Genomic DNA, 21,445 nt, shown 5'->3' on the forward strand with positions numbered 1-21,445 from the left:
AATATTAAGATTTAAGCGAGCTGGACCGATTTCAAAATACCTCCAAAAATGGATTTTTTTTATAAATCAGATGGTTTCTTAAAGAACTTTTTGAAAAAAGTCCCCACAGACGACAAAACAGATTAGGCTTAAAAAATCTGCATAAAAATATTTAAAAATCTTTTCGATGGAATCATAATGAGATTTTTGATGCTGTTTTTTACTTTTTTCAAAGATTGATTTACGAAAAACTTAAATAACTGGGCCAAAACTATTCTAATTTAGACTTACGGGATCTGGGTAGAAAGGTATTTTCCCACTATTTTTATTTTGAATGATGTTCGTTCATCCTACCTTTCTCTTTCATCCTTTGAATGCGCTTATTAGCAAATAAATAAAAAGGGTGAGAAAATACCTTTCCAATGATACCTCACAAGTCTAAATCGGAAGAGTTTAGGTTCAGTTATTCAAGTTTTTCGTATACCAATCTTTGAAAAAAGTTAAAAAACAGCATCAAAAATCTCACTATTACGATTCCGTTCAATTTTTTTTTTATTTTTTTTTTAATATTTTTATGTAAATTTTTTAAGTTTAAACCGTTTTGTCATTTGAGGGGATTTTTTCAAAAAACATCTTTAAGAAACTATTTTTACCTTCCTTTTATTAGCTCGGGATGTAACTATGTAATATTGATGCGCCTAAAAGATGCAGCGATTTCTATTCTCAAGTTATATACCTGATGACAGTACGAATGGCAATTATAATAGGGAGGTTTTAGTTTTTTAAACTATATTTTTTTTCATAAAAAACTCCATTTTTGGAGTCATTTTCAAATCGNGTATAATTTTTTTTTAATTGGGAAACTTATATGAACCTGAGGAATCTTTAAATTCAAAAACTTTTTCCTATAATTTTCTGGATCTAATGAAGAATCAATATGAATATTCTTATGATCCAACAACGTCCACAAAAATATTTCGGAAAAATATTAAGATTTAAGCGAGCTGGACCGATTTCAAAATACCTCCAAAAATGGATTTTTTTTATAAATCAGATGGTTTCTTAAAGAACTTTTTGAAAAAAGTCCCCACAGACGACAAAACAGATTAGGCTTAAAAAATCTGCATAAAAATATTTAAAAATCTTTTCGATGGAATCATAATGAGATTTTTGATGCTGTTTTTTACTTTTTTCAAAGATTGATTTACGAAAAACTTAAATAACTGGGCCAAAACTATTCTAATTTAGACTTACGGGATCTGGGTAGAAAGGTATTTTCCCACTATTTTTATTTTGAATGATGTTCGTTCATCCTACCTTTCTCTTTCATCCTTTGAATGCGCTTATTAGCAAATAAATAAAAAGGGTGAGAAAATACCTTTCCAATGATACCTCACAAGTCTAAATCGGAAGAGTTTAGGTTCAGTTATTCAAGTTTTTCGTATACCAATCTTTGAAAAAAGTTAAAAAACAGCATCAAAAATCTCACTATTACGATTCCGTTCAATTTTTTTTTTATTTTTTTTTTAATATTTTTATGTAAATTTTTTAAGTTTAAACCGTTTTGTCATTTGAGGGGATTTTTTCAAAAAACATCTTTAAGAAACTATTTTTACCTTCCTTTTATTAGCTCGGGATGTAACTATGTAATATTGATGCGCCTAAAAGATGCAGCGATTTCTATTCTCAAGTTATATACCTGATGACAGTACGAATGGCAATTATAATAGGGAGGTTTTAGTTTTTTAAACTATATTTTTTTTCATAAAAAACTCCATTTTTGGAGTCATTTTCAAATCGGTCCAGCTCGCTTAAGTCTTGATATTTTTCCCAAATTTTTTTGGTGGACGTCTTAAAATATAATAGATTTTATAATTCCAATGGAAAAACAGTACCGATTTTTTTTTTTNATTTTTCCATTGGAATTATCAAATCTATTATATTTTAAGACGTCCACCAAAATATTTCGGAAAAATATTAAGATTTAAGTGTGCTGGACCGATTTGAAAATACCTCCAAAAATGGAGTTTTTTATGAATAAAAATAGTTTCTTAAAGATTTTTTTTTGAAAAAATCCCCTCAAATGACAAAACGGCTTAAGCTTAAAAAATTTGCAGAAAAATATTTTGAAAAATTAAAAAAAACATTTTGAACGGAATCGTAATGATGAGATTTTTGATGCTGTTTTTTAACTTTTTTTAAAGATTGGTATAACAAAAACTTGAATAACTGAACCTAAACTCTTCCGATTTTGACTTAGGAGGTGTCATTAGAAAGGCATTTTCTCTACCTTTTTATTTCTTTGCTAATAAACTCATTCAAAGGATGAAAGAGAAAGGTAGGATGAAGGAACGTCATTCAAAGTTGAATTAAGATGTGTTGGTATTTGAAACAAAATATTGGGACACGAATGACTTTTTTTTTTTTGACAGAAATAAAAACAGTGTGAAAATACGTTTCAACTGAGATCCCATAAGTCTAAATCAGAATAGTTTTGCCCCAGTTATTCAAGTTTTTCGTAAATCAATCTTTGAAAAAAGTAAAAAAAAACAGCATCAAAAATCTCATTCTTACGATTCCGTTTAAAAGATTTTTAAAAATTTTTATGCAGATTTTTTAAGCTTAATCTCTTTTGTCATCTGAGGGGACTTTTTTCAAAAAGTTCTTTAAGAAACTATTATAAAAAACTATTCATAAAAAACTACATTTTTGGAGGCATTTTCAAATCGGTCCAGCTCACTTAAATCTTAATATTTTTCCGAAATATTTTGTTGAACGTCTTAAAATATAATAAATTTTGTAATCCCGGCGGAAAAACCGCAACTTTTTTTGGTGATGCAGTCTAATGTACATGTGTGTGTAATGTTGCATAACAAGCCAATTAATTAAATTAATTGTTTTATTTTGTTTTGTTAACTCCGTTAAATTAGCCGTTTTTGTGAATTAATACATTTATTCGTAATTTTTTATGGAATAGGCATCGGTACCTGAAAAAAAATTGGAATCTCTCGGACTCTAATAGCAAGATAATTGCGACTCTGTACTAGCTTTGTGTCGATGTCATTTATTGTTCGAATAAAAATATTCGCGTCAATATGTGAGCTGATATACATTCTGTATTTATTTGTATGTGTATTTGTGAGTAGTTTTTGTTTTTCTTCATATTTTATGAACATGAACAGCGTCATAACCAGAGTTGGGCATTATTCAAATAAATTGTTATTTAGATAATTATTCGAATAAAATTTTATCCGTAATATAATTATTCGCAGATAAGTTATTCACGAATAAATTATTCGTCAATAAATTGCTTGCGAATAATTTATTCGTTATTTTAAATAATGAATAAAAACTCATTTTTAACACATTGAGCCACCTTTTACTTTTATTTCTATTGTCAAGGATTGAAAGTTAGCTGAATTCTGTTTACTATTTTATCAAGAATACTAACCCATTCCCTCTGGTTTCGCGGCCCCTGATAAGATTTTTTGCGTTGGCCAATGCAAGAATAGCGTTGAAAACCAAATATGGGTAAAGTAAAAATTCTCACACATATTTCTGCCAAAAAAATAGCGCTCTGATGCTGATGCAATATTCAATGTCATGAGCTTTACCAATGGTCTTATTTCCACTTGTGAGATCTNTGAAGAGCAGAACCCTTCTCACACATTCTGATGCTATATGCAAGAAAAAAGTCCTTTCAATGTCATGAGCTTTACCGATGGTCTTATTTCCACTTGTGAGATCTTTTCTAAGCGTGCGTAATCTTCTTTTATGATCTTGCAACTACAACATTGGTCCGATGCGTCAACCTCTGGTCTTATGTCATGTAGGCCAACAAAAGTCCTTATAAGGAAGCTGAAGAGCACAGATGTGCGTTTTCTATTATAGGAGAGCCGAAAATCCTCGATGTAAAATTTGGCCATTGATATACCAACAGTGGTCTTCCTTGGAAGGATGTGGTCGAAACTTTCCTTGCTGATTCGCCACTTTTAAAATATCCCAGAGCTGATTTCCTTGAGTCTTACTGCTGCAGCAATGGCCGCCCGAGCAATTTCATCAAGCGGAGGTAGATGCAAGGTCGCATTTAGGGTATTTGACGACGTGGGACATCGTAAATTCGTATAATATATGCCCTTATTATGAGTTGCATTCGATTTTCGATCTTCGCTGGCTATCGAAAATCGAAGATCGAAAGTGAAATTCGTATTATGAGCTATGCAAGCGTGTCGAAATTTTCGTTGAGTATCGAATTTTCTGTCGAACAGAATTTTGCTTTCGTTGGTGTATCGAAGTGTTAGAAAATTGTGAAAAATGTACGATTTTGCTTTTGTTTTCTTACTTTTTGGCGGCTAGACAATAATTTTAAACAATTTTCATTAATTTCATGGAGTTCTAACGTCGTGAATACTAAACACAACCTCGAAAGTCTGGTTTTACTTATGAAAGAAAATCCCAATACGCTGTTAGCACGATCTCTGAGAACAAAATCATGGAGCTGTTTATAGTTTTAATATACTTTAATAATAGATTTGAATCATACAATTTCTTAAATATATTGTATGTCAAAATATATTCTTAAGACAGCACTTAAACTCTCTTAAACGTTTTCTGCTCCTGGCCAGTTTTCTAAGCTCTCATCCTCTGACGAATCGNAATCATACAATTTCTTAAATATATTGTATGTCAAAATATATTCTTAAGACAGCACTTAAACTCTCTTAAACGTTTTCTGCTCCTGGCCAGTTTTCTAAGCTCTCATCCTCTGACGAATCGTCCAATCAAAACTCCGTTGTACTAATTAAATTTTATTTTTTTTACACGTTTTTATAAACTCGCTTTCTTTTTTGTTTCATTTTAGTTTGCACAAATTTACATATGTACATGTGTATAAGCACACTATTTAGTTTGCTCAATTTGTAAACAAAGCTTCTCAGCAGTGAAAAATATACTATTGGGAACAACCTAAACGAGCGAAATTCACAATAGTGCTATTCTTCATCGAATGAGCGCCATAATACCAAATGAAAATTCGTTCGCTCAGCACTTTCGACCACAGTAACATAAAAAACAAAGGAGTCCAGACATATGGGGTTTCTAGAGATTTCGACTGCAGCACCATTATGAATTCCAACCTGATTGTACAATAAGTAGGGATTTTCTAAATAACTCAACTGTAGCGCCACCTAGCGGGTCCATTTTTCGCATAAGTATTTTTCATCATGCAGGAAGAACACATTTTGAATTTGAACGAAATCAGTTCATAAATACGGCTTTTATAAATAACTCGGCTCCATCGCCACAAAGGAGTTTTCTAGTAGCCTTTAATAGGACTTAATGCGCATGGAATAACCTCCGAAAATTTGATTTAAATCTATCTAGGGGTTTGAGTTAAATCACAACAACGAAAACGGTTATCATTTTATACATAAATATATGTACATATCTATATACATAAATTGCTTGTTTTATTATTATTTTATTCGTTATTCGAATAATTAATGAAGATCATAATTATTCGAATAACGAATAAAATAATTTATCCGTCATTCGAATAATTTTTTTTTTTTAATAAACAAAATTATTTATGATTTACGAATAACAAGAAAAACAATTTATTGTTTTGTTATTCGTCATTCGAATAAATTTTGCCCAACTCTGGTCATAACTTACCTGTATGTAAATAATACATTCCGTTTTCTTTAAGAGGGCACATACGCCAGCGGCACATCTACCCCATGGGGCACATACATCAGCGGCGCATCTACCCCATGGGGCCCATTTGCCGGCGCAACAACCCCACTTGGAGTCTGGTGTATCTGCCGGTATTCCACATCTAAAAAACAATTTTAGAACACAATTAACAAAATTATTACGAAATATATTTAGCCACAAAACTTTTCCCAGCAACGTAAAAAAGTAGATAAAAGCGACTGTCTACAACCACTTGCAAAGATGAACTGTCAAAGTAATTCGGCGTTTCCGCGAATCGTAATTCGCTCTCTCATTCGTAATTCGCTCTCCCATTCGTCATTCGCCTTGCCAATTACCTTCCGAATTACGTAATTCGCCATACAAAATTTTGAGAGCGAATTACATCATTTGTAGATAATTCAGATCGAATTACCATGCGGATGACGAACGAATCGGTGCCTTCTCTAATATTTATCGGAAATGTATCGAAGTTTTCACTGGCCTGGTCCCATTTGCTGGCACTTTTTCTAGTTATAGAATAATATTAATAAAATATTCTCAATTAGGGTACTCACAGTTCTATATTATCTACTGTGTTAATTTTGCCACCTGGTAACTTTAAAACATTTTACCATGTGGTAACTTTGTTTGTTGTTGGTTCCCATACTAATTAGAGATAACACTTTTGGGCAAAATTACTAGACTTTGTCTCATGTTTATGTTCTGTGTTAAACTGGCATCTATCGCTGCTTGTACATACATACATGAATTTCGCTTTGGGCGCAGCGCTGCTTGTACATAAGTTTCTCTTTGCGCCTGCCTGGAGCTGGCAAAGGTTATTTTTTTTTTATTTTTGCGCTGTGCTAGCTGAGTATAAAAAAGAGAAGAGAGAATAGAGAGAAATATGTATGTGGTTTGTTGATGCTCTCTAAACACAAACGCGTGAAAGGCAAACGGTCTAGCAATGCGTGGTATTGTTGATCAACTTAATACTTTATTTAAACATAAGGGTTGCTCACAGTTCGAGTGTGTTATCTTGTTAAAGTTGCCACCTTTTAACTTTAGAAGTAAACTGTGAGTACCCTAAATATAAATTAAAATTGTTGATGATATCTTAAATTTTAGCTCCATCTTCGATATTTGCAGTACACAAAAATAATAATAAATAGCGAAGAACAAGAACTAGAGCTGCCAAACGAATTACTAATGTGTGTCGTTGAAACAGGGTAATTGACGAATTACTTAGAGAGCGAATTACGAAACGTGGAAACATCGTATAAATAAGAAAAGATGTGGACGACTGAAGCACAAGTTATCGATTTTCAAAGATCGATAGCACTAGTAACTTTGAAGAAAACGATAGGTGGCGAATGTGCCCCATTGGCGAATTCTCCCACTTCTACCCTACATAGAATTTTACTGCACTCCCTGTATTACTGCACAGAAGTTGCACTCGACAGTAAATGCAGTAGTGCTTGATGTTTTATTACAGCAATGTTTTGTTGAAGCAAAGTTTTGATTCACTATTTGCAGTAGTCCGAATTTGACAGTTTTAGAAAGCTCTGAGAAAATGAAATGAAGTATAGCGAAATTAGCAAATGTTTTGATTGCTCTTTCAAAACCATTTATGTAGCCTTCTAATACCTAATGCAAGCTTTCCAAGGATGATCATATGCTAAAAATAATTGTGATATATCAAGGGGAGTGGCAGTTACAAATTGAAATTTTCAGACTGCACGAATACCTCCGAAAGTTTTTTAGGAGAGTACGGGAACTTGGTAAGGGCATAGATGAAATCAATTACATACTAATGGGGTAAAATGGGTATTATTAGAAAAGGCGACATGGCACCTGCCGTACAAAGTGATTTTTTTTTCATATTTTGTCTTAGAATATTTTTAGAGTACTGGAACTTCTTATGGAGATATCCATATGAAATCAATCCCATATTCATTGGGAAAAATGAAGGTGATTAAAAAGGGGGACGTGGCACCTCCTATCCAAATTGATTTTTTTTAATACTACATATATCGGGAGGTGTTTATAGCAGAGTACTGGAACCTCGTATTTAAAAGAGGCATGACTAAGTAAAGCTGATGCCATATAAAACGCTTGTCTCGCTTTGCGTGACGTGTATGAAAATGTCACATAGATTGTTTTACCTGCAGCGCGAAGCAAAAATATGGCCAAATCCCATCTTTTTGCGCGCGTTGGTTATCAGCTAGTTTAATATGTATTTTGTGTTGTACAAATTCGAGTTTTCATGCAGAAACATATGATTTAATTACACTGCTGATATTTTTGAAACTAAATATATAAAATCATTAGAAATTTTCGCGAGTAAAAATGCACTACAAATTTATTTCCTTGTCGTTCATTGTGGCATACCTTTTGCGTCTTGCGCTTTGCTGGCAAAGTTATAAATGTCATGCGGATCCACAAAGTTTTATCTGGCATCAACTTAAACTATTGTATTCAAACTGCATGTACAAACCAGGGAACTGCAATTATTCGTGTTTTTAAGTAATTGGTTGAATAACACAAGAAATAGTGTTAGTGGATATTATTCATTGCAGAATATTCACACATATGCACTAACACTATTTTACGCTCGGCACACGAAGCGAGAGCATGTACCACAGTATATACAGTAATAAACCTTTTCGCAGTTTTTCACCAATTGGTCCCCGAGGAGTACTTTTGGGTTGTGTGCAGCGTTTTAGTTTTGCGCGTACGGCAACACTTACTGTGGGGAATTTCGCCTGATGATTAGAAAAAGGTCTTCTCGAGGATAAAATTTATGTAATTTTGTTATTTATGAACAAAATGTAGGTTAAGTATAGTTTCAATGCTTAACTAAGAATAATATCAATAGTTAAGTACATAATTAACGCTTGTGTTTCTATAAATTGGCAACTCACATCGCATTTTTTATTAAAAAACGTAAATTTTGTGTATTGATCAAAGAAAACTCTAAATTTCCGAATATATTTAAATCTTTATTCCAAAAAAATAAAGGTTTGTTTAGTTATAGAGACTTCAATGCCTGCCTGCGCATTTGCCCAGACAGCTCATTAAGCACACCCAAGTTTGAGCGGAACTCCTCAAAAATACTTAACATCAAAGTATAGAATATCACAAATATGAATCATATACACACATACAATAGCAGTTGCTATGAATTGCTACCGTATAAATTCAAGACACGCATTTGGTCGGACAGTGCATTGGCCATGGCGGTCATAAGTTCAGCCAACACATTCAATGGTCCATTACCCGGAGTTGTTCCAATATGATGAGTAGATTTTAGTGAACCTCACAAGGCAGTGCCTCTGGCTACAAGCTGGGTATCTGAATATTGGAAAATAAATAGCAATTATCTTTTTAAAATGACACGAAAAGTGTTTGTTTACAAAATTACCTGGACCACTCTGCCTTAGTACGGTTGTTGCTCCCTTTCATACCACAGTAATTTTGTATGCAACTCTGAATCAGCAAAATTCATGCTCCTTCTCATTATCAACCCTGATCAGATTTTACCCCCGAGGAGTACTCAAAAAGGTTTATTACTGTATATACTGTGGCATGTACAATAACTAAGTTTTCTGTTGATATGCATTGGTTTAGTGCTCAATTCTCTCATTGAGCCATTAAACAAATTAGTTATACCGAAATGAGCAGGAACACTAAGAAGCACCAATAGTTCAGTTGAGTGATTTTAGTGAATTTAGTCATTTTCGTCATTTATAGCAACAAAACATGTACAAACGACGAGAAAGCGACAGCCAGTGATGCCAGACATTCTCTGTTAAAAATCCCACGAAAATGGGGAAAAAATCCCTCAATTACCCACATCTTGAAAATTTAACCCACAAAATTCCCAACGAANGCTTTTTTCCCTTTTAATAAGTTTTGATGCAAAATATCCCTCAAATAGGGAAATTACCTACAATCTGGCATCACTGGCGACAGCATGCGAAGGCACACTAACACAATCTCACTTTTAGCTCACACTTACTTCAGTACGAAATCTATACAAAAACTATACTTTTCGACTGTAAATTGCATCGACTTTTTAATTTGCTCATATATTTTCTTAGTACATGCATACATAGATTCCCTTCAAGATCAATGATTTGATGGTATTCATGGGAAAGTTTATGTAGGTACATTTTACACTTTGAACATAAATGTGTATGTACATATTTTAAGGTTTACTTCTTAACGAACAAATTTTTTTTAGTTATTATGCATGGATAAAATCCTTCCTTGAATTCAGTACTAAAGTTTGACTTTTTATTTTTAGTATTTCAAGTGCTTATCAAAACTTTACGACACTTACATATTGACAAGATTGGCCATTTATCTTAAAATTATTTAATTTTTATTATTTGTTTATAAAAATGCAGTTTATACTTTAATAAAACCCCAAGGTTCAATTTTTGCACAACATTAAAAAAATCAACAAACTTTCGTAAAAATTTCGCGCTTTTAACTCGATTTCCTAGAAATACATGTTTTGAGAATGGCGTTTGTAGTCCGGTCAATTTAAATGAAGTGCAAGTTTAAAATAAACTTATCGTTGATTTTTAATATATATATATTTTTTTTTGATGACGGTGTTGCTCATTTTCTTCGTTAAAAAAAAAAATCGTGTTTAGATAATATGACATTGACGGCAAATTCCAGCGGTTTTAAACTTGCACTTTACTATACTAAAATTTAAATAGAAAGCTCAAAATTTTTACGAAAGTTTGTAAATTTTTTTAATGTTGTTCAAAGATTTAAACTTATTTTCATACAGTTTTTGTTAAGGAATTAACTATATTTTTATAAACAAATAATTAGAATTAAAAAATAATAAAATAAATAGTCAACTCTAGTCAATATATGAGTGTCGTGAAGTTATGATATTTAAGAACATAAAGAATTAACGATGACACTGTTTCTAACTATATGAAGCTGATTTCGACATTTTGTTTTAATAAGATTTAATATCGAAAATATTCTTTCAAAACTTGCCTAGGAATGTGAGGTCGATAGCACACCTTTTGCTATGTTATAATGGTTATTTCAAAATCTTTTTTCAAAACTTACAAAGGCAAAAACGAGAAGGCAAAGACAAAAAGATAAAACGAATTCCCGCAGTGAATTTTCAGAGCTACGTATATATTTATAGTATTCATCACAAAATTGTACTAAAAAGTACTGCGTAGTAAACGAAATTGTATCAAAAAAGTACAATTGTACTAAAAATGCCAACACTGATGTAGAACAAAGTAGAACATAAATAATATTAAACTCATTGAAATTATTTTCAGCCTCTCACTCGACCTAATGAGTAAAATCCAGCTGGGTAGACTATACTCGATAGAGACAAAAATTGTCGCCACATATAAGAGTTAGTATATTTTGAGTGTGCTCTTATTTTGGTGGAAATTACTCTTAGTCATTTTTTGAATTAGTGTAAGTGCTCATTTGCACTAATTTGTATGGGTCATGAATAAGTACACTAATTTTATTAGTACTCAAAGCCGGTCTCTGGTACAAACTGAATTTTTGTACTGCATGTCTCCTAAAATATTTGAGGTAGAGTACTGGTACTTTGTATGGCTATATATGTTATCAATCCTTTACTCAGGGAAAAAATGAGGGTTATTTAAAAAAGGGACGTGGCGCCTGCCATACTGCAACTTTCTTAGTTCACACATATATTCCAGCTTTCTCTCGATGCGGAACAGATTACGACACGGTTTCACCGGCAACTCGACAATAAATCGAGCATCAGGTGGCCTCTGGTGCGTTGATTCGAAGTGTTTTTCTCAAAAGCGTTCTTCAGCTGTCAGATGCATTTTGTGCGGGGTCTCTTCTAACTTCCACAACCTTGTAAGTGCCCTTTCTAATCGTACATCACAATGCCGACCAATATGTCTATGTGACCAGGCTTCATTAACTGCGGATCTGCTAAGAATAGTCCATGAGTGTGTAGCCATGTCGACGCAGCCAATGTTTGCGTTGGCAAATCTCCCGTAATTTTCGTAAAAATCGGCGCATTGATCGTGTAACATTTGCCTGAATAATATGACGAAAGTGAAAGCAGAACCTCGCATCTAGCTCATCCTCCTTGTGTTGACCCAATACTTGTGATGACTACCGAAGACGACGTTCTTGGTAGACCCAGGCGTTGAACACACGACTCCGTTACAAAAGATGCGTGGGACCCAGAATCGAACAACAAACGTGCCGGTTGCCAACGACCGACGGCATCGCGCACCTTAACTACAGCAGTATGCAGAAAAACGGCCATTTGGTTTACAGGTAGTGGGTCAGCACCAGAATTTAAGCACGAAGAATGGGATCCGCGGGCGGGATCCATCCATGAATCGATTGCGAGTGGTGGTTTCATTGTTAAGAGGAGCGGCATCTGGCATTAAGCGCAGAATCGCATGCTTTACCGAATTTTACCTTGCTACTTTTTCTTTCGCTTGTGTTTCGTAGGTCAAGATTGTTTTTGCGAATTGTTTGCAGAGAACAAATCAAAGTCGTTCGAATGTTCTTCAATGTCACTGCAAGGTCATGTTTAACAAAATAGCTCCACGTTTTGAATGCGGGTAAATAATGTTTGTACAGAGCGGGCGACGCACGACTAATTTTGTAAAAAAAAAAATCAGATTTTTTACTATAGTGTGCACTTGCTTATGAATAAACGTAATGTAATGTAATGTGTAATGTACATATATTGCGAGCGCTATTAGCTATCCGGGTCGAAGGAACAGTAAATGTTTCGGCGGATTCCTTGCGTATATATGGTTGCGTTAAAGCTAAGCAGCCAATCAATCCGGATTAACTAACAAGTAATTTTTAAGCCAAAAACAAAACCGACATCAATTTTCATATAAAAACCAAATGGGACCACCTGTGAAGTAACACCTTTTCTTTAAAAAAAAATATAGAAATCGGTTACGTTGGGGCAAAGTCATGCGGTAACACACATACATTTTTTTTTAATATTCCGACGAATTGATAACCTTTGCTTTTTTGTGAAGTCGGCTAAAAAAGCGACTTATTCGGAATTCATTTTCCTTTATTTGGTATTTTCTTAACTTAATAGGTTCAATAGGTTTTATGCGGTATAACATAAGGTGGTTTAACGTGTTAATGATATATTAGCCGTCATCGATTCGCCAACAGTTAACGACTGGCGAAACGAACGAACTCAATGAGGTACAACCAAACTCGCTATCGTCTATGCGTGCTAGCTAACTTTGTTGGTGCTTTCACATGCAAAATATTTCGTTAAGCGACCGGAACTCAAACATAGCAAGCAGCGAAGTGGCGAATCGATGACGGCTATTTATACATATTACAAGTTTACAATTAGCGTAAGCGAACTCAACATAATTGATACGAACATAAATATGAGAAAATTAAAATGTTTTTTTTTCGCTTTTTTTAATTTAACGATTTTGGGTGCACCTTTTATTATACGAAGATTCAGATACTATTTTCCACTCTTAATTCTATGCTAGAAAGGCAATTTCTGAAGGTCTGCCAACAGCGTTTTAAAAACAAAATTGTTCACATAACCTTAATTAATTAAAGAAGTCGTGCATGTCAACACATTAACCATTAACGTACTTACATATGTATATACGGTAAAAATCTTAAACTATTGTAGCATATGATTTGGTGATAAACAGACTAATACACTGATTAACATTTTTAACCGAATAGTATTTTCGCTTTACTCACCGATTCACACGCATATACCACATACAACATAAACACTTTAGACACACTTTCAACACATTAATATTTTTGTTGACCATTAAGGACTAAACGTTTATTCATTATAACGATTTCACAGAAAATTGAACGGCAGGGAAAACTGGAACTGGCAGCCAAAGAACGGGAAAATCAACGTCTCCAACAAATACCAAAGAAATGGAATCGACGTGAAGAGTATGAATTTTTGCGGGTGCTCACCGGTTACGGTGTAGATCTGCAGCCGTCCACTTCCTTAGGCCTTGTTTTGGCATCAGACTGGACAAAATTTAAGCAAATGGCACATTTGGAACGCAAAAGTGATGAGACACTAAGCGACTACTACAAGGTATTCATAGCGATGTGTAAACGGAAAGCTGGTGTCAAGCTCAACGATAATGAGCGTGGTCTCGAAGGAATATTCGAAGAAATTAGTGAGGATCACGCGAAACTAATTTTAGAGCGACTGGAATTGCTGTCAAAATTGCGTGAGATAGCGCGGCATCCGCAGCTTGAGGAGCGCCTTAAGTTATGTCAGAAGAATCCAGATACACCTGATTGGTGGGAGCCGGGTAGACATGACAAGGAGCTCATCTCGGCAGTGCTGAAACACGGCCTCTATCGATCAGAAACGTTCATTTTCAATGATCCTAATTTCAGTTTTGCTGAATCCGAAAAACGTTTCATACGCGAATTAGAAGCACAAATTCAGCGATCAATCAAACTGGAATCCTTCCATGCTGATCGCTTACCATCTTCAATACCTAATGTAAGGGGTGAGGTAATTGATCTAGATGATGAGTTACTCACAAAAGATAGTCTTATCAAAAAGGAACAATTTATGCCTTTGAAAACTGAAGTTAAATCCGAGGTGTCGGCAGATGGCGCTGACAAACTCAGCGTTGGAAAAACTGAAGCAGATAATGAGACTTGTGTAGTTTCAGAAGAAACAAAAAATAAGAATAATGACGAGAAGAGCGACACCAATGCAGATCTTAGTTCCAGTAAGGAAATAACAGACCCAAACACAGAATGCACTGGGATCGATTCAGTACACGAACTACAGGATGAAGACATAAAAACATTTAATGCAAGTACAGATGACGAAATTAATTCCATGCAAACATTTGAAAATATGCCCAAAGACGAAAACGAAAAGATTGATATTGATGGTAGCTTCATCATTAAAAAAGATTTGGACGCTAGTACAGCTGTTCTTGACAATGAAAACTATAATGACATGAGCACATCTAATGACGTTGGTGACGGAATAACTTCAACTTCTGCTAAGGCTTCAGAGACTGCAGAAAATGCAGAAGAGATTCAACCCGATAAAATGGAATTAAATGAAAAGGAGATTTTAGGCAAAGATGATAAGCCATCTTGTTTGGTAATTGAAAATAATAAAAAAGAAAGTGGCGACAAAGCCGATCACAAAGAGGATGTAATTAACAAGGACAGTGTAATTATTTCTAATATTGAGGATTCTAGAAGCATAAGTTCAAAAATAGAACAAACAATCCCGCAAAACGAAGGCGCTGGTGCATCGTCATCTGATGAAAAACCAAAGTCTACTGCCGATGAAGAAATACTCGATTTAGCCATAGATGCTACTGGTGTCGCTGATCCCGATGATGAGGATATCATGAAAGAAAAGGAAAATTCCGTTGAAGAAGAGTGCAAGAAGCAAGCGGCCGAATTAAAGGCTCGTTTCCCTGATTTGGAAGTTATACAACCCGCTACTGTGAAACAAAAGCAGGATAAACCCAAACTGGAAATGTGCATGATACGATGGTTTAAAGATTTCGCTCTTGAACGCAGAATTTCGCATATCGTCATCTGTGTTGAGACTAACAAGTGGCCTGTAAATAGGAACTATACTGCATTCGTCGGTTGCAAGGGTATTGATCTTAATATTTGTCTGCATGAGGCTATCCCACATCTGAAAAACTTTGAGCGTCCGCCGTCCACAACCGATGTAATCACTATAACTACAGAACAGGGTGTTTCGAAAAATTTGCAGGCATCACAGATGCCACTGATAGTTCCTTCGTCAACTCCATCAATCCCTATCACAACACCGCCCGCCATTGGTGCTAATATTGGCATGTCCCTCTTAACGCCTCCAGCAAATGTCGCCGGTGGTGACGGCACAGGCAAAGACATTGTTAATGTGGTCACTCCACCATTGGATTCTAACAGTATAAATCTTGCGGTAACTGCTGCAGTGGCTGCAACTGCTTCTGGTGGAAATAATGCAAATGCACTATCTGCGAGTACTTTATCAGCGCTGCTCCCAGGCATGACCATGACACCATCATCCGCTGCTGCGGTGACGGCTTTAACAAATTCTCCTGTTGTACCACCGAGAGCCAATATTTCCAGCAGTGTTTCAACTCTAACTCCAGCCGCACAAACTACCGGCAAAAAGCGAAAACGCCATATTGCTATTGACGTTGAGACTGAGCGCGCCAAATTACATGCGCTGCTGAATAGTTCACAAAATAGTAAGAAGTATAATGAACTCATATTTATGTGTACTTAAATAATGGTTTATTATTCTTAGTGGGTCTAAAAGATTGGGAGAACGAAATCGCAAATATGGAACCTCCAGCTGCCTCGCCACAACCAACAGGACGTCGCAGTGCTTCATCTGCTTCACCAGTTGCGCCGACGGCGTCTGCTACAAATACGCCACTGCAGCCGCCACCTGCACATCAACATGCGTCGCTGCAACGTCAGTCATCCAGTCAATTCAGCAAACCGGCTGTACCACCACTTAAAACGCCACCAACGTCCATAGGTGCACCAATGGACTTGTCTTCAAGGTATTTATATGAATCTGCTTTTATGTTGAATTCGTAACGTATGTTTTTTTTCTCAAATTAGCCTCCCGCGGGTAAACATGGCAGACATGCTCAAATCGGCGTCAGGTGCCATTGATTTAAGTGAAGTGCAAGATTTCTCAATGTCCTCAAAGAAGGCACCTACTTCGCATTTGCAAGCTTCATTAAATTCCGCATTCCCATCTATGCTCGGCAAGGGTAAACTAGACGATACCCTTAACAAATTAATGAAAAAAAATAACTGCGTAAGTTGTAAATGTTAACGTTTATATGTTGAACCATATTAAACTCATGCAAATTTGGTTTATTTATTTTGCAGACAATTGAGGAACCTGTTATTGGCAAGGAGAAGAAGCGTAAAAAGTTAGACGAAATTGTATTGGGTCTATCAGCCGCTAAGGAACAAAAAACTTTCCCTGATCCTTCACTGCCGTCGTCCAAGAAACCGCAAATACCGCCTAGTGTATCGGTAACACCTGCTAGTTTGCAAACTTCAGTATCAAGTCAAAACCAACAAATTCAAAAACCGTTCACTATCACTGTTACGACAGTGCCTGGAAGTGAGTTTGAGTCTCTGAGCCTATTATTAGCCTAGTTTTATCCTCCAATTAAATATATAATAATTTCGGAATATATCTGAACACATTTGCAGAATCTAAATCGGGTGGAAACACTTCAATGCCCTCGCCGGCGCCAGTGGCTTCTCCATTAAGCAGTGGTTTGCCTTTGATGAGCGGTGGACTGTCATTAAAAGATATTAATGCGATCGTTGCCCAGACCATGGCTTCAGATCCACAAACACTGCTCAAGCAACAGCAAAAGATGATGCAATGTTTACCGCCGGCGCAACGCAAAGCGTACGAAGCTATGTTAGCGGAAATGGAACAAGCCATGAAATTGAGGTTGGTAAAAACATATTTTTATTTTAACTCATCTACCCGTTGCGGTATGGGTGCATTCCAAAACGTCAAAATACAAAGCATCCGTGTCTTTTATTTCTGAACCGAACTAGAAGAAGGAGTCTAACGTGCGCAACCTAGTTGAAAACTAGCATCTAACCGTGGTTGCGCACATTTGGAATTACTATCTACTGAGGCTTAGAAATAAGAAATACGGATGGTTTGTATTTTGACGTTTTGTAATGTACCCTATATTTACGGTGACCAGACTTCTGTGCACAAATATCGGGACATTTCTAAAACATCGAATCCAAATTTACAATTTGGTTTTTGGAATAAAAAGACATGACATACAGCTTTTTTTTAGACAAAACAAAGAGAAAAAACTTGAAAATGATCGCAAAAGTGTATACACTAGGAATGTTAATACCGGGATTTTCGGGATTTGTAATTTTCACTGATGGCAACAATAGAAACTCCGTTTCTTGACTAGTATTGGCTATATTTCTTTTAATTAATTAATATTTTTTTTATAAATGTCTAGCTCATTATACATATTACAGCGTGTGATAGTAACTATTACACACAAAAATCAATATATTCGCGAAACCATGGGCCAAATATAGGAAAATGATATAGGAAATCGATGGCTGAGTGATATAGAAAAATGATTTAAAAAACTCAGTGAAATTTGCTAAGAGAAAAAGTATGGGTATCACAATAAAGAGGAAATTCTGAAGAATTTTAACAAATTAAATTTTTTGGTGCATAATGACTGGCAAGTATTGAAAATTTCCTTTAAAAATTGTATCCTTGAAATTTCGCAATATTTGTTTTTGAGAAAATTATATGTTAAGGACTGATGTAAACTCGATAACATCCTCAAATTTCGTCCTTCTAACTTTATCAACTTAAAAAATTACCTATTCGTCCTTGTGAATTCTAAAATGTTTAATTATTTTAAATTCTAAAGAAATTTATTCTTTAATTTGGTACCCATATTTTCATTCTACATTGCATTGAATTTTTCAAATAATTTTTGGAATTTAAAGTAAATCCTGACGTCAGAGAGAAAAAATAAAAACGCCTCTTAAAAAAAATAGGTTTCAAACCCATTTATTTATTATTTATTTTATGGTAGGAGAGCTTCTCAAACAATATAGACGCATTTTTCTCTATTTAAGTTGTTGAAAAGTAAAGAATTTCTAAATCCCGGGATTGTGATGACGACATCTCAAAAATCCCGGGATCGTAAAGAGCGAAAAAATTAACATCCCTAGTATACAGACAATAGATATATGTACATATTAGAGGTTTACGCCCCCGGGCCACGCTGCCGCCGTTTTTTGTCATTTCTAACGCGCCGCCGCCGAGAGAGAGAGTTACGAAAATATCGGCGCGGCGGCGGCGGCTTTCGGCGCCTAAGGAAATTTGTACAAAATTTACATGATGTATGCCCATTGAAAAATATCGTTTGATGGAATACTACTCGTATAAATAACGCTATTTTACGAAATCGGAATAAAACAAAGGGTTAAAAAAGCCCGTTCTAGTGGTAGTTGATGGGTTAAACTATTGGAAAAAGTATACCTCCCTATCTATAACACGCGAAAAATCGTAAGAACTACGTAATTTAACATAACGGTAGATAAGATTATTATATTTGTGCGTGGGCATTTTCTTGATAAAAGCATTTGAAAGATGGCTAATTCACACCCAAATACATAATAACAAATATTTTAATAGAAAACAGCTAAATTTTTGCTTTTATAGTAAAATATCAATAATTTTGCCGCCACGAAGTTATTGCGCATATGAAAATGTAGCTGTTAAAGTACCAAATTGCTGGCAATATTTATCAAGATAAAAGCTGATAACACTGTAGGTAAATTTTAAGGTTTTGAAATATCACGGCCAAACACGTAAACTTAATTTTGGCCTCTAGATTACGATGGCGTTTTCAGAAAATCCGTATCACGTCAAAATTTTGAGATATTTAGGGGGGAAGTTTTAGAGTTCTGAAAGTGAATTTTACGTCGTATAAAACACTGTGCTCAGGTTTTGAATTTTTTTCTGGGCAAAGGTTTTGATAACTGATCTTACTTAACTGGGATCTTTTAAATTCAATGCCGTCCTCCGTTTTTCCAGATTGGCTCTAGTTTTCGAGATAACGGTGCTTGAAAATCTGCTGAAATTTCAGGTTTTTTGTTAATAATGTCCCCAGTTTTAAGGTTATTTTACTAAAATTTTGCACGTGACTGTATTTTGATATTACCTTAGCTATTTCTGAAAATCATGGAAATCGGTTCACTATAACATATAGCTCCCATACAACTGATTGTTCAGATATGTGGTTTTGCGTTACAACTCATATTTTATTTCGTAATATTTTTTTATAATATTAGTTTATATACTATTTGGAGCTAAATTTGGGTTCTCTGCAATCCCGTTTTGGCATATTTTGCTAGTTTCTATTGCTCGAATTTTTTTTTTAATATCCTTTGCCTCCTGCGATCGACCAGCAAAAGTCCGCCAACATTGAATTCAATCGTTTTCCAGCGAATCGGTCCTCAAAACACATAATGGATTGGTGAAATCTCTCTCCTACCTCGTCGGTTTCTGTTGAAAGCTGTTGCTCGTAAAAGTCAAAGTGACTGTGTAGCATGTGGATTTTAAGCGACATGTGCACATCAAAGGCGTCAAAAGATTCCATCAAGTTCGCAATAAAAATGGCATATTCTGGTGAACGATTTTTACACAGAACGTGTTTAATTAAAGCCCGAACTGCATCCCATGCAACAGCTGTTGTGCCATCAAGAATTTCCAAGAAGCCTTGATCCTTCATTAATCTTCTGATGTCCGGCCCATTAAGCACACCTGAAATAAAAATTATAGGGTTCTTAAAACAAGAGAGAGATATAATAAAATATATGAGCGAAAATCTCTCAAATGGGCCACCCGAAATTGGACGGTCAAGATATTTTCGCACAAATCACTTTATTTGGTTTACAACCACTTGAGAGATTTTCACTCATATACAATCAAAAAACTACCTTCACGGATTTTTTCAACGGAAAGTTTTGGAAAGGCATTATTTTTCAAATATAGGAATGCAGTTTCGTTGACTCTAACCAACTGTTTGATGTAATTCTTAACAACACCAAGTTTGATATGTAAATCGGGAAGCATGATTTTATTAAGCGCTATCAAGGGCTCGTGAATTATATTGAATTGGCCAATCGATTGTTCCTTTCTTTTTGCCCAATCACATTTGGTATAGTGATTGCATTTGGCTCTACTATCCCAAAGACAGAACGAACAACAGTATTTAGTGTAGCCCGTTTGCATGCTTGATAGTCCTGATTCCTTTATTCCAACCGCATACAAGATGGGAACGGGTTTCTTGCTACTATCGCGATAGAGCAAGACTGCTTTCAAACTTCGCATTGATGCGTCCATAAAGAGACGCCATTGTTCGGGTTTATAGTCAGTAATTCCCATTTCATTCATCAAACCTGCATAGATAGGGCGTTCTTCAACAAAATTCTGAGATAGGATGTTTTTCAATAAAATTCTGAAATAGTGCGTTCTTCAATCAAATTCTGAAGTAGGCGTTGTTGAAAAGTTTTCTGAGATAAGGCGTTTTCTAACTGGCTGCCGAGATAGGTAGATCTTCCACTCAGCTATCGATATACAAATGTTAAGTTTGTTTGTTCGGCGGACAAAAACTAAAAAAGTTCTGCACCATTTTTTTTTAATTTGGGCATCTGCTGCAGACTTTCCAAGGTTGGTTATACTTAGGCGTGGTACATTCCAAACATACAGAAACTTTTACCTATTTCATACACTCATCGATTAAGGTGAGGGCAAACTATACATAATTTCATGGTTTTATTTAAATTTACTCATTTTTTCGATTGAAACCAAATGTATTGTTGGTGCATGCATAACAATTTTCAGCTTCGTGTTTTCCGGGATTTGTCCAAATCATTGGTAAACCGAATGGTAACGAAAATCGTTTTTTTGTCCACCAAAAATTCATCGCACTAATGCACGAAATACATGTGAATTCGGGAGTGTATTTATTTTGTGCAGGTTCAGATTGCAAAAAGTACCATTTATAGCATGCTAGTGCATTTTTATTTGAGACTAATTTACGCTGGTCTGATTTCAAAACGAATTTACCACAAACGAAACAAAACTTGTTTAATTTATTGCCACATATCTGAACAATCAGTTGTATGGGAGCTATATGTTATAGTG

General features: G+C 35.1%; 1 protein-coding gene across 4 annotated transcripts in view; it reads left to right on the forward strand.

Moving 5' to 3' along the window:
• Positions 1-21,445, forward strand: part of LOC108358330 (serine-rich adhesin for platelets-like) — a 244,319-nt gene that overhangs the window by 215,884 nt on the left and 6,990 nt on the right. For all 4 annotated transcript variants that reach the window (XM_017609607.1, XM_017609608.1, XM_017609609.1 and 1 more), the window contains 5 exons: positions 13,541-15,944; positions 16,004-16,265; positions 16,327-16,528; positions 16,603-16,843; positions 16,936-17,185. In XM_017609607.1, the coding sequence (XP_017465096.1) occupies positions 13,541-15,944; positions 16,004-16,265; positions 16,327-16,528; positions 16,603-16,843; positions 16,936-17,185 (3,359 nt within the window). The remainder of the gene's footprint in view (positions 1-13,540; positions 15,945-16,003; positions 16,266-16,326; positions 16,529-16,602; positions 16,844-16,935; positions 17,186-21,445) is intronic.

This window comes from Rhagoletis zephyria, unplaced genomic scaffold (assembly GCF_001687245.7).
Source record: "Rhagoletis zephyria isolate East Lansing unplaced genomic scaffold, Rhagoletis_zephyria_1.1 Rzeph_scaffold_00237, whole genome shotgun sequence".
Classification (NCBI taxonomy): Eukaryota; Metazoa; Arthropoda; class Insecta; order Diptera; family Tephritidae; genus Rhagoletis; species Rhagoletis zephyria.